This window comes from Notolabrus celidotus, chromosome 23 (assembly GCF_009762535.1).
Source record: "Notolabrus celidotus isolate fNotCel1 chromosome 23, fNotCel1.pri, whole genome shotgun sequence".
NCBI lineage: Eukaryota > Metazoa > Chordata > Actinopteri > Labriformes > Labridae > Notolabrus > Notolabrus celidotus.
The window spans coordinates 13,996,171-14,008,765 of record NC_048294.1 but is presented as its reverse complement, the minus strand read 5'-3'; the positions used below and the strand labels follow the sequence as shown (position 1 = coordinate 14,008,765).

The 12,595-nt window shown below is 39.3% G+C and overlaps 1 protein-coding gene across 1 annotated transcript in view; it reads left to right on the top strand.

Annotated features, from left to right (window-relative positions):
* The window catches only part of LOC117807151 (adhesion G protein-coupled receptor L3-like), a 309,664-nt gene that overhangs the window by 212,365 nt on the left and 84,704 nt on the right, over positions 1-12,595 (top strand). Inside the window, exons 10-11 of the mRNA XM_034676232.1 lie at positions 917-1,102; positions 3,552-3,590. Of these exons, the coding sequence (XP_034532123.1) occupies positions 917-1,102; positions 3,552-3,590 (225 nt within the window). The remainder of the gene's footprint in view (positions 1-916; positions 1,103-3,551; positions 3,591-12,595) is intronic.

The following is a 12,595-nucleotide window of genomic DNA, read 5'->3' as shown; positions in this document are numbered from 1 at the left end:
GTTAAAGACACTTATTTTTACTTCACACATACTTTGTTTTTAATAAATCAAACAGTATTTTTTCACAGTTTACAGTTAATTTTTTTTTTTTTTTTAATATGAGCTAGTGAATGTGTTTAGCAGGGAAAGCTTTTTCCCCTAAGTTTTAAATGGAGCAACAGAGCTGACAGCATCAGCTTAATTTACGATAGTATTTGCAACCACTGGGTAAAAACTGTATATTTTACTAACATGAACATTTTTTCATGTCGTGAAACAATATGAGGTAAGGTAATGATGCTTTATGTACAACAACTTTACGTCTTAAAACAACAAAAGGGAAAATCAAAAAAGTGATTGATGTTTCTTTTTTCACAAATCCAAAAACAAACACAAAAACTTTTGGACGTTGGAAAAATGAACATGATCCGTCCACTGTGTACAACATATAGACTTTATGGTACAACATACTGTATATACAGCTTCCCCCAAGCTCCAGTGCTCCACATTAGTTTCATAAAGGTGGAAAGGCTATCTGGGGAAATCCCCTCTATAGTTGATTTCATAATTGCTTCCAGATACAATATTGGACCCGGTGAACACTCAGCAGAGCAACGGCTCAACACATTAATTGTGTGCTATGAAGCAGCAGTTTGTGGGAAATGTAAAGGCTAAACAGGATTTATTTTAAGGGGCTACACATATGTGTGTGGCAATGTTTCATCTTTTTTTTTTCTTTTTTAAGTATGGGTTGTTTGTAATAAGTTCATTATACACTTTGCCCAAAAAGAGACAATCTATTTTTGGATTTTTTGCAAAGCTTTAGGGAAATGTTCATCCAGTTCAGAGATTTAAATGTTTTAATAAAAATGTTAATGATGTTTTATCTGTGAATTTCTGCATTTTTTGTGATTTTTGCCTTATCTTTCCTTTGCAGATAAAAGCTGGAGAGACAGCAGCGGTCATTGCCAGAGAGTTGGCGGAGCAAACTAAGCGTAATCTTCAGGCAGGGGACATCACATACACGGTGAAAGCCATGGTCCAGTTGGTGGATCTCCTCGACGTGCAGCTGAGGAACCTCACACCAGGTGGCAAAGACAGCGCAGCACGCAGCCTCAACAAGGTAGTAAAATGAAATATTTCATGAAAAATGTCAAAACTGCCTTTTATTCCCTTTTACTTTGCTTCAAAAGAAAATTCCAACTTGCTGACATTCTAGATAAACATGACCTGCAGGAAAAGTAACCTTTGCTCTTGCTTGTCTGCACCATTCAAATCAGCCTTGGACTTTTCAGAGCAGACCAGAAATGAAGGAATTTTAGGGGAGCAATTTTACACTTTTTTGTTAAGTGCCAATTTAAGCCGACAAATTCGCTCTGGCTCCTTGACCTTTCTGAGTTTCCAAAATTGGAGGCTTACTTTTTTTTTAAACTTCAATTTAGCCAAACCTGAACAGTAGGTTTTCTTTTAATGATCTGTGATTTCACCCAGCGCTGTCAGATAAAATAATATCCATGGTTTTTGTGGTCCAGTGTGTATAAAAACACACTCTCAGTTTCAGGGGATAGCTCAAGCACATCTCTCTCACTCTTGTATCATGTATTATTCTATCAGTTTCACTTTGATGTAGTTAAAAATATGTTATCAATATGACATGCTTGTCAAAAGCACTACATTTGCACCATTTGATTTTCACTAATGGGACAGGATAAGATTTCAGTGGGTTGGATCTGAGCAGTAGGAGTGCAGTTTCTCATTTTAGCTGAACCTGAAGCTAATGCATTTATTTCCCAATTCACAGCAGAGTGCGGTTCAAGGCACTCAGGCAGAGCGAGCAAAAATAATAATTTCTGTGTGCTGAGCAGCCAACAGAAAAGCAAACATCAGTGAAATCCAAAATGTCGGTTGTTAATTTGCTGGAGCAGCTTCACTTGTCGAGGAACACGAACACCTGTTCCCAGATAGCTTTTTTCTGGGATGGATTTTTATTTCATTGCCCGCAACAGACACAGATGTCCCCATTGAGATTTTAGTGCCAGTTTTCTCCAATAGAGAGGGGAGGCAGTAAAGATGGCCAAAAGGCCTCAGAAGGGAATGCAACGAGTAAATTCACGTTGAGGAGCAACTAGAGTTTATAATGCCTCTTGAAAAGAAGGTTTCTCATAAAAAAACTGCATCAGGATAGGGGATACTGCTGTGATAGAGATTACTGTTGTAGTCTCAAGTTTGTCTTGTAAAAAGGAGGAAATGGGGAACAACAGCTGGCTTGAAGGAATAAAAAAAGGATTTTAACACAGGGGTAATTTCTTAAAGAGGTCAGAGGCTTGCTAGTGATATATAATTCTCTGTCCCCTTTTATAAAAAAATTCTTCTTGCTCTTGTCAAGAGCAAAATATTACAACTTTACTCTACATCTTAGGCTGGCCACACACTTGGCCATTCTAGGCCCAATTGAGGGTGTGTGGCCTGATTTTAGGCTTGTTGTAACAGATTATTTGTCCAAATAATCTTCAAGTGTGTGATGTGATTACAGCTATTTTAATGCTCCTGACCTGGGATCATAAATGTCAGCAAACGTAAACACTACTATTTCCCTGAGCCAATTGGAATATACCACGCCTATCTTTTTCCTCATTTTGTGTTATTCGCTGCAAAACAGATCGCGCTAGCACAGCCAGCTGACAATGCACATCATCCCCTATGTTTGTTTGTCTGCTGAAGTCACGTTTGATCATGCAAGTTTCTGTGAAATCTCGTGTCTGTGGGCCACTATGAAATTGTAACCACAAATGATAAGTGTGCGGGCTAGTGGTCTTATGGAATCATCTAGTGTGTAGTCAGGGTATTTTATATTAACAACTTAAATTCTAAGAATAATTCATGTTTGGATGTAAATCAGCATGATGAAAGCTAACTGTAATGACAGAACCAAGTCTGTTAATTGCTGTTTTGACACATATCTTGGTTTCAAAGTTTGACCCATGTCCCATCTGGTAACATGGAGGGGGATGCTATGTGATCTATTCTACAACCAATCAGTAAACAGAGGGTTCCAAATGTCTTGCCTTCACTCTTAGGCAGCTGTCACGTCATCTTTTTGCACAGTTTATTATCAGAACTTGATTATAAATCTTCACTCTACATGCAGTGCTAACAGCTTTTCTTTGAGCCTGTCATTTTGCTGGTATGCTAATATATTGTTAGCGCTAACTCCTTAAACGGTGCCACAGGCTCAGAGGATAAGTACCTCTCATGTGATTTTTATCAAGTGACAAATAAAAAGGAATAAACTGATAAACGTGAACTCACATTTCAGAGTGTCAAAGGTGTATTCCCACTTGTCTTGTCTTATTTTGATGCTAATTAACTCAGTGTCTTTGCTTTTATTTTTTCCTAAAATAGAAAATAATTAACATTACTTTTCACGTTTGTCAAGTGAGTGTTGAAAGAGTTAAGTGCCTTGTTTTATCTCACTACTGTCAAATCTGTGCTTCAAGCAGAAATGTATTTCAAGTGGAACCGTTTGAAGTTGTTGACCTCCCGCTAACTCTTGCATTCTCTTTGGGTTGCAGCTACAGAAAAGAGAGCGCTCTTGCCGGTTTTATGTGCAGGTATTTGGATCAAATTTTCCTCGTTGTTACCCTCCATTCCTCTGTCTTGTGGCAACTTCACTGTCATTTGTATTTGTTGAAGTTTGACCTTTTGAAATGAGAAGAATTAGCAAAGGATTGAATCACAAAACTTCTGTGTCTCTGTGTTAATTCTCCTAATTTGTAAAGTCAAATCAAAGGGTCAAATTTCACAACTTTCACAACTTTCACATCATCACTGTTGCATCCAAGTTAATCCCACCAGTGTTTTAATCCCTAAATGTTTGAGTCATATTTCATCATTTTCCCCTGCATGAACACTGTAAGTTGTGATATTCTTCCCCCTTTCTGTAATTTGCTGAGCATGAGAATATGAATTTCTAAACTTACAAATGGCCTATATCCTTTTGAATTCCCCAGATTGCTCAATCGTTTTTAAAATGTCCAAAACTTTCACATCAGCATGACTTTTTAGTGCTTGTAAGTGGACAGTATCAGTCAAAAATGAAGGTCTCAGGCGTGTTAAGCACTCCTACATTTCTCAGCAAATACTTAAGAGCCAAAAAAGTGACCTCATTAAACCAGCGAGTCAACTTGGAACTACTAAGTCAGCCAAAGTCATTGCATGGTATAACTCTCCCTGATGCATAATACATATGTGTCCCAATTTAAGAGAGGGGTCTCTATCGCTTCACTCAGCTATTTTTCGGGCCACTGGCTGATTTTGTCTCCCCTCTGGTGACATTTGAGCTGTCATCAGAATCATTTCTGCCTTGACAAGAGAAATGTTCAAGAAGTTGACATCCTTCTTCTTCCATACAGATGAGTCTGGTAAAGCTGCACATTAGAGCCAGATGTTGTTTTGTGTGTTTGCTTCGCAGCGCTTACGTTAGGCAACACATATTTTGTCTGATTCCTCTGAGGCTCATCAGAAGGCACTTAAGTATGTATAGTTATGTGATTGTGCAAATGACTTCCAAGTGGAATGCGTGTTTGTGTATGCTGTGAGTCTGCTTGCATTTGCAGATGAGGTTTTGAGAGTGGAAGGAAGGCCTGAGGCTGGAAAAAACACATTGCACTGTTTCATGGGCCGACAGTAATGACCATGATACTGCAAAGCATATCATTGACTTACATGTAATCATGTCTTTTAACTATGTTTTGACTAGAACCACGGTTTTGGTGTTAGAAAATCTCACTTGCACAAGTATATAGTAGGACTGAGCAATGATTTTCGATTATTCTAATAATCTAGGAAAAGATGCCAATGATTATCGAATAGTATGTTGGCTTGAAATGCCCATCCCTAGTATATAGTATCATTCTCCAGCTAAGATAGCCTCTTAAAATATTCGACTTCCCCTGTTTTCAACAACCTTTTATGAAGCTTATAAAATTATAGCAATGCTAATGTTACCTGTTTTTTGCCATATCCACTCAGTGCTCATCCACCATAAAAATGTCGTAGCCTACTGCTGTTCAAAGTTACAAGCCGTTTATTAGGAAATCTTTGTCATTTAACTGTGGCTTAATTTATTTGAGACTGAAAAGGCCACATATATGAGGAATATCCTGCATGTCAAATCAAGGTAAAACCATGGACTCTATAAAACATGGACATAGTCTCTGTGACGTCACCCATTGGTTTCTGAATATAAGGTAATATTTTAACAACAAAAATACATCAGCTTCACCGGTTTTATATGTTGTGTATTGCATTTCAAATTAAAGTAAAAAAAAACAACTCCAATGTCAATTTTTGGTATTTTTGGTACTCATTATAGGGGGCTGGTTTCCTCCAGAAACATACATGTGGTTTATGTATATGTTGAGGAGCTGCTGTATCAAAATGAGTAAGGGTTACCATATGTTTCTTTTATGATTCCAATCCATTTCTCTTTTGCTGTGGCTCAGCATTTAGATAACCTGTATCAGATTTGATGGTTTAGTCACAGACTTTCCCAAAAGTTTTATACTTTTCTTTCAAAAATATGGGAATGAAATTGCATTAAAATGTACAAAACAGTGAAATGTCTCTTGCCTGGCCGGGCAGCTCTCTGGGTGCTCAGCACCCCTAAACACCCGATCCTATAACGCCCCTGGCTGGTGCCATATTGGAAATGCTGACTCAACCTAACTTTTGATCAACCAAGACACATACAAAGAGGTGGAGCTAAGGCGGGTTGTTTGCTTCCTGGTTCTGTAGGTAGAAATACAAATGAATATGCATTTCCAGGCCTGTAATAAGTCCTAACATTTTATGTAGACCAGACAAGTTTAATAGTCTGAGAGATTAAACCATCAAACTCTCTGTAGAACAATAAAAGTTCATCCCCAGTGTATTTCCTACATTAGCAGGTTGGAGACTGGCAATAGCTTTTTAAAGTTACACTTTTTTAAAAATGTAGCTTACTTGTGCAAGTTTCCCTCAAAGATGCTGACCACAGCTTTAAAGCTAAAAACACATTAGGAGCTATGCGTGACAGGAGTGTCATTAAATTTGTAGGAATGATGTCGAAGTCAAGATTTTTAAAATAATGTCATCACTATGTGGTCAGCATGAAAACCAAAATTGATGACCCATATAGTTTTGGGCCTCATCCTTTCATTACATAGACTGGGAGACAGATATATACATCTCTTGAAATTAAGAAAAAAGAGAAAAGGGCTTTTAAAGATGTACTTTTTTCAGATAAACTTGTATTTGTTTACTTTTTGCCTGCGTCAGGGTCTATATTTCCACCGTGCAATATGTACATTGAGGATGTTTTGTTCCCCATACATACTTGTACACAATGCTCAGCCGCGCATCTTCTCTCTCCTGCTCCATTCTCTCGCTTATTTGATGAACGCAAACAACAGTGAAGAGCTTTCACTTGACGAAGCGGAATAATGGAGAAACATCTGTGGCCTTAGGTAAACACGGGCAGCGACTGCAGGCGCCGCCAGCCTTTGAGGGACTTTCATTGATTAGGGAAATTTGGCAATGTTTTTCTCCAACAGGGCCCTGGTGGTCGACATAAGTGGGATTAACAGAGGGAATACAAAGCTAATATGAGGTGCACCTGCTTCTGCTGTCCCTGTGCTTGGTGCTGACAACCAAACTGCTGCAGTACTCTGGGAAAAGGCTGATTGTGAGTGCAGGTGTGTGAAAGGGAACATAAAGTACAGGGCTTGATTCCTTAATTAAATAAGGAGAGATTTTATCACGTTAAAGTGCTAAACTAGAACTTAAATTCTACACGTGAGGTCAGTTTTGTTAGCATGGTTAGGGAATTTCAATACAATGAGCTTCATTTGTTATGTCATTTCCATACAGTACCTCCCTCCTGTGTTAATTATACACAGATGAAACATTCATTTACTACAACTACTATAGAATCTGTGTTGGTTCTCGATAATCAGTGATACTGCCACATGTCAGAGCTCATTTAGTCCAAGTGAAATAGTGATTTGGCCTTGATAACAAGACACAATGCATAATGAGCCACCTCTTTGTTCATGCCTTCCCCCTGCAGGAATGTTTCTAAGTTGTAGCCTTTGATTTAGAGCACGTGTGATAAAAATAGCCTACCTCCCATGCCTCTCGGTCATGTAAATGGCAGTCTTTTCAGATTCAACGGCAATACGGTCACCAATTATTGTGATTATGTCCCTTTGTGTTCCAATGGGTCCTTTCTCAAGCTTTTATTTGTGTAAAGTAAGTCAAAGAAGTGGGATTTGCTGTAAATCCAGACAAGAAGAGCCCCCATTTGAACATGCAGAATAATCTCTCGTGCCTAAGCAAGAGCCAAGAGTGTGTGAATATGCAGCACACAGGGAGGGTATTGAGCTCCGACCCCTCATTAAAATGACACCTTAGCATGCAAAGATGACTAGGGGGAGTGTCGCAGCGCTGAATGACCTTAGAGCAGGCGAAATGGAGGGAGGCTCCTCGTTCGGGAATGTAATGAGATGATAAAATGACTCTGGTAGTCAGTTTGTTAAAGGATAAGGAAACCAGATGCTTATAAACAGGGACGGCCTGAAGTGGCCAGCAGAGATTCATGTGGATGACAGTGTGATGGAGTGGAGGAATCTACAGATTTATACTTACATTGTTATAAATACAGAAGCTCCAGAATATCTTTGTCTCTCATTTCGTTTGACTATATTTAAGATGTGTGTAACTTTACATACAATCTAAAAAAAATACTGCTAGTTCCAAAATTAAAGTCTTCAGAATTAGCCCCACACAACAAAATAAATGTGCTAATTCACACTTCTCTTCAAAACAGTGAAAATCTTTTAGTTCAGTAATGAGTTCCCGTTGGTTCTTTTTCTTGGTACTAACTTGCATTAATAAAACAAAAACACCTCGAGAACATGTTTCACATTAAAAGTGTTAAGAGGTGCAGATGAATGTGGTCCTCCGTGGAACTTCAACCAAATTTGATAAAGGGTATAATTTAGAAGTGTCAGAAAATGAGGTGCAAATTGATGTGAGGTTTGGTTAAGTTAAAAAAAAGCTGATGAAGCTGTATTCATTTAATTTGACCAACCATAAAAGTATTAACTGCTAGACCTTTTAACATTTCACGTCACAGTGTTTGGGACAAAAGGGACATGTTGCGTCCTGGATGCTGGGGTTAATGAATACTAATACTAAATTCACCGCGGTAAACTGTAATCTACACCTTCAGCCATGATTGTCTCCTGTTGTGCAGCAGGGTGTCCTACTGGGCAAGGCTTATAGCATTTTGCTGAAAGGGACAAAAAGAAGGCAGGAGTCGATCATAGCGATACAACCATAGACTGTATAAATAATGCACGTTGTATCTGTGACGTCACCCATCTGTTCCTGAGAGCTGTTTTTTTTTTTTTACTTAGTTTTTATTCATTTTTCTCATCAACAGTACAATGTGAAAAATGTCTTTTTTTTCTCTTTTTCCAGCTGTATAGTTACATTCGGACATTATGGCAGAATCAGATAACACAAATACAAGACAAGATATTAAACAAGTACTTTTTGGCCCTCCCATTCAGGCCAACGGGCATCACTCCGAGTATTGCCACCAAGGGGTCTTGAAGAATGTCCTTTTGGAAGACCTCTTTCAGTGCACCAAATACTTCTCTCCAGAACAAGCTTAGTTTTGGATATGACCAGAAGATGTGGGTATGGTTAGCCACATGGGTTCCACAATTCCTCCAACAGGAGCTAGGATGTGCCTGGCACATTTTCTGAGCGCTGTTTTGAAGCCAATCAACGGCGGCAGCCATATTGGAAATGCGGAACTCAACCAGGTGTGAAGTAAAGAGGCAGAGTTTGAGCCTCCTAGCCAACAGCTATGTGTTCCCGTCCGGGAGTCAAGTCAGTCATGTCCTTATTTGGGCAAAAACTCGTAATCTTAATATCTTCTGAACCATCACTTGAGAAAAACATTGCACCCCCCGTACAGTGTGTGCAGATAGAGAGATTAGCTATGTAGAGCCAAGCTGTTTTTTGAACCAGGCTGTAAACATGTTTATTAATGCTGCAAAGATCGTCTTTTTCCCATTCATGTCTATGTGGTTTCCAGTGTTTCTGCAGCCAGCCTCAAGTGGATTCTCGCTAAATTGCAGTTTATAACACTTCTGCATGGGCTTCATTGTTTGAGAACGGAGGTTGCTGCTTGGATACAACAGAAGAATTGGCTGCCATTACTATCACCATACTGGTTACTGCGCTAACTGGTTACCATAATCCAGTGGCTGTTGTGTTTATCTACCGTTTTGAGTTGGCATCTGCTTCAGTCACAAGATTTGCCACATATTCACAAACATGTTAACAGCTGTTTTGAGGCGTCACCTTATTTCTATTGCAGTAAAAAATATTAACTAAGTAGTAAGCAGTGCATGACAGTCCCTGATGTATGAACTATTTGCAGACACAAGTTGAGTTGGATTTTTCCACAAGAGCGTGTGCCGAGTCTTGTGACTGAAGCAAAGAACCACTCAAACAATTGCAGGATCATGGAGACAGTTTGTGTTGGAATCGTAGGGCCATATAACTCTTCCACTGTAATGAGTGATGCCATTTATCACCGTTTGCATGACTGCAAATGGTGATAAATGTAAGTTTTTAACCAAACCAATACATTTCTTTCAAAAAAAGAACAATGAGACAGAGATATCAAAAACCTGGCACCAAAAAGGTTGTAATAAGAAAGTATGCGTTCAATTGACATGTTATCATGTTAAATACAAACATATCACTTTTGAGCTGAAGTCATTTAATCGTGTTAACAGCAGATCAAAACACTGATCAAACCTCTAGAAAAGGAAAGACGTCTCCCTTAAATAGAGTTAAATGTAACTTGGCGTGTCTCTGATCTAAGTGTATTTCAAATAAAAGTCTAGTCTCAGTTGTCAGGGTAAATAAAGGGCAGCTATTTGGGAGTAGTACAATCGTAAGATTAAACTTGAGGAAAAAGCACAAAGGTAATCCCTGCGTAGCTTCCTCACACCCTGCTGACTACAGAGGAAAGGTTTCATGAAACATTAAAAAATGAAGGTTGCAGAGATTCTCAAAGAGGACGGATGATGATTTTTCAGAAGCAGCTGAAATGAAACGCAGTGAGTGAAAGACAGAAGTGATGCAACAGCTTCACCTGTGCCAGCAGACATCTCGTCAGCTGGAAGAGGTCAGGGAGAACAAGATATCCAGACTTGTTTGTCGTAGTGGACCCCCTCTTCCCTGTTTCGAGACCAGCCTTAACGTCAGTGTGAGGAAACGAGCCAGAGGAACCAACTGGTGAGCAGGAAAGGGAGGAGTGAGGGGAACTGCACACCAGAGAGGGAAGAGAGGGAGATCAGCCTCAGCCAGAATCAATTTCCCAGACCCTGAGTTCATTTCATCAATCAGCACACAGATAGAAGCACACACTCACCACGGGTTAGCTTGGACTCCTGCCAAGAACATGCTAATGTCCACCTCTCCCTTCCTTCCTCCTGCATTGGTATAAATGGCCCATGTACTGCAGCTTTTCACGCCTGGTCATCTTACTTGTTCTAAGTTGAACATTCCAGCAGTGAGTTTGATTCACAATTAGCTTTTTCTTATGTACCAGGAGGTAGAATATATATTTTTTAATGCAGCTTTTAAGGATTTCAGTACGAGGAAATAAAGTAGTTTGAAAAATGAATGGGGTTTTGCTGCTGCAGAGTGAGCTGCTACATTTGACAGATGGAGTGGCAGTGCACTAATGGCAGTAAAATAGCAGCTCGACTCCACTGCACAGACTATGATGATGGCCCTGGTGTGCTGCTCGGGTGCACCCCTTACCCCCATGCTCATCCCTCCACCCCTCAACCCCCCCACCCTCCTTCCTCTGCTTTCACCACCAAGGCTGGAAATGATGCCTTCCTCTCACTGGTCTCATAAATTTTCGTAGAATGAGCCCAAACGTTCTCGAAATGCAATTATCCTGCTCCGTGCATGACAAAACAGAGAGATACAAGATTCTCCATATGGGGATGGATTACATGGCAGAGACACAAACACAAACAGGCAGGGTTCTGGCTGAGAGATTGCATCATGGTGAGAATAGAAATGTAAGTCTGGTCGGTGTAAATACATTAGCTCCTCTAAACAAACTCAAAACTTTAAGCTGAAAATTATTATCTAACCATTAACAGCCAGCCACCCTAGAGTTTAACCCACTTACCATCCACAACCCTATTATTACCTTGTTAGCTTAATGGGATGGTTGGATTATTGTGTGGCTTAGCAACCTCTACCAGAGAAGACACATCTCAAAAATGGTGCTGCATCTTGCCAAGAACTTGTTTTCTTTGTGCAACAGTCTAACTTGATGAGTTGAATATTTTTGGCAGCTGGGGACCCTGCAGGCCAGCTGTTTCCCAATTGCTGTATCCCAATTTAGAGGCTGAATCCTTCGAAGATGCTTTTTAAGATCAATTGCGTCAAGGCGACATGTCGAAGCTTCCCATTTTGAAGGCTCCTCCGAATGCGGCTGACATATGCATCCTTCTCATTCTGGTTCACAAAAAGATGCACTGAAGATTCATTGTGCACCAAATGGCGGACTCTGAAGATGCAAAAGAATACAACTCTATATTAAATCCAGAGATTTAAATGTGTAAAAAAGAAAGGGGCCTTAAAAGTTGAAATTATCCCAAGATTATAAATAAAGTTATATTACAAGGGATTTTTTAGCCAGCTATCAAATAGCTGTATCCCAAACCACAGGCTGAATCTTTCTAAAGACACTTTTAAAGATCAATTGTATCACAGCTGCATGTTGAAGGCTCTCTCATTTTGAAAGGTTTCCCAACCCTTAGAGAAATTGGTGTCCTTGTTCACCTGGTCCAAAAAGAATGTTTAATGTTTAAACTCTAAAGCAGCATAAGAATACACGTCTAGATGTTAGTGTTTGGTCCTACCACAATGAAAAGCGATGCACATGTTAAGAAGAACAAAAGGGCCTTAAAAACAGTATCTCAAAACAATAGGTTAGGTCAGGTCAGGTTACTTTATTTGTACCCATAGGTAAACTTGTTTTGCAGCCAGTGATGTTAGGTCAATACAGAATTACAAGATAGATGTCAGACAGAACAAACTACTTAATGTGCAAAACATACAAAAATATCCGAAAACTAATCAAACAGTAAAAATGGTAAAATTAATAGACATGATAAAATGATAAAAGTGCTAAAGATTCCATTTAAAACGCATATCAGAAAACAATCAACCAATAAAAACGATAGAATCACATGAATAAATAAGACAATCAGGGCTCAAGTCTTAAATTGGAGGCTGACTGTGTGAGAAAATAAATGCTATTGCTTGTTCAGCTCAGTAATAGCAGCAGTAACAAAGCTTTTCTTGTGATGCTGTGTCCTGCACCTTGGGACTAGAAACTAAGATATCTGACATGGTTATACCACATAGGTGTGTACCAATTCAAAGGCTACATTTTTTAAAGATTATTTTCAAACCATGTGTCTATCTATTCCCAGTTCACAAAGGATGCATTGGGTGCAAC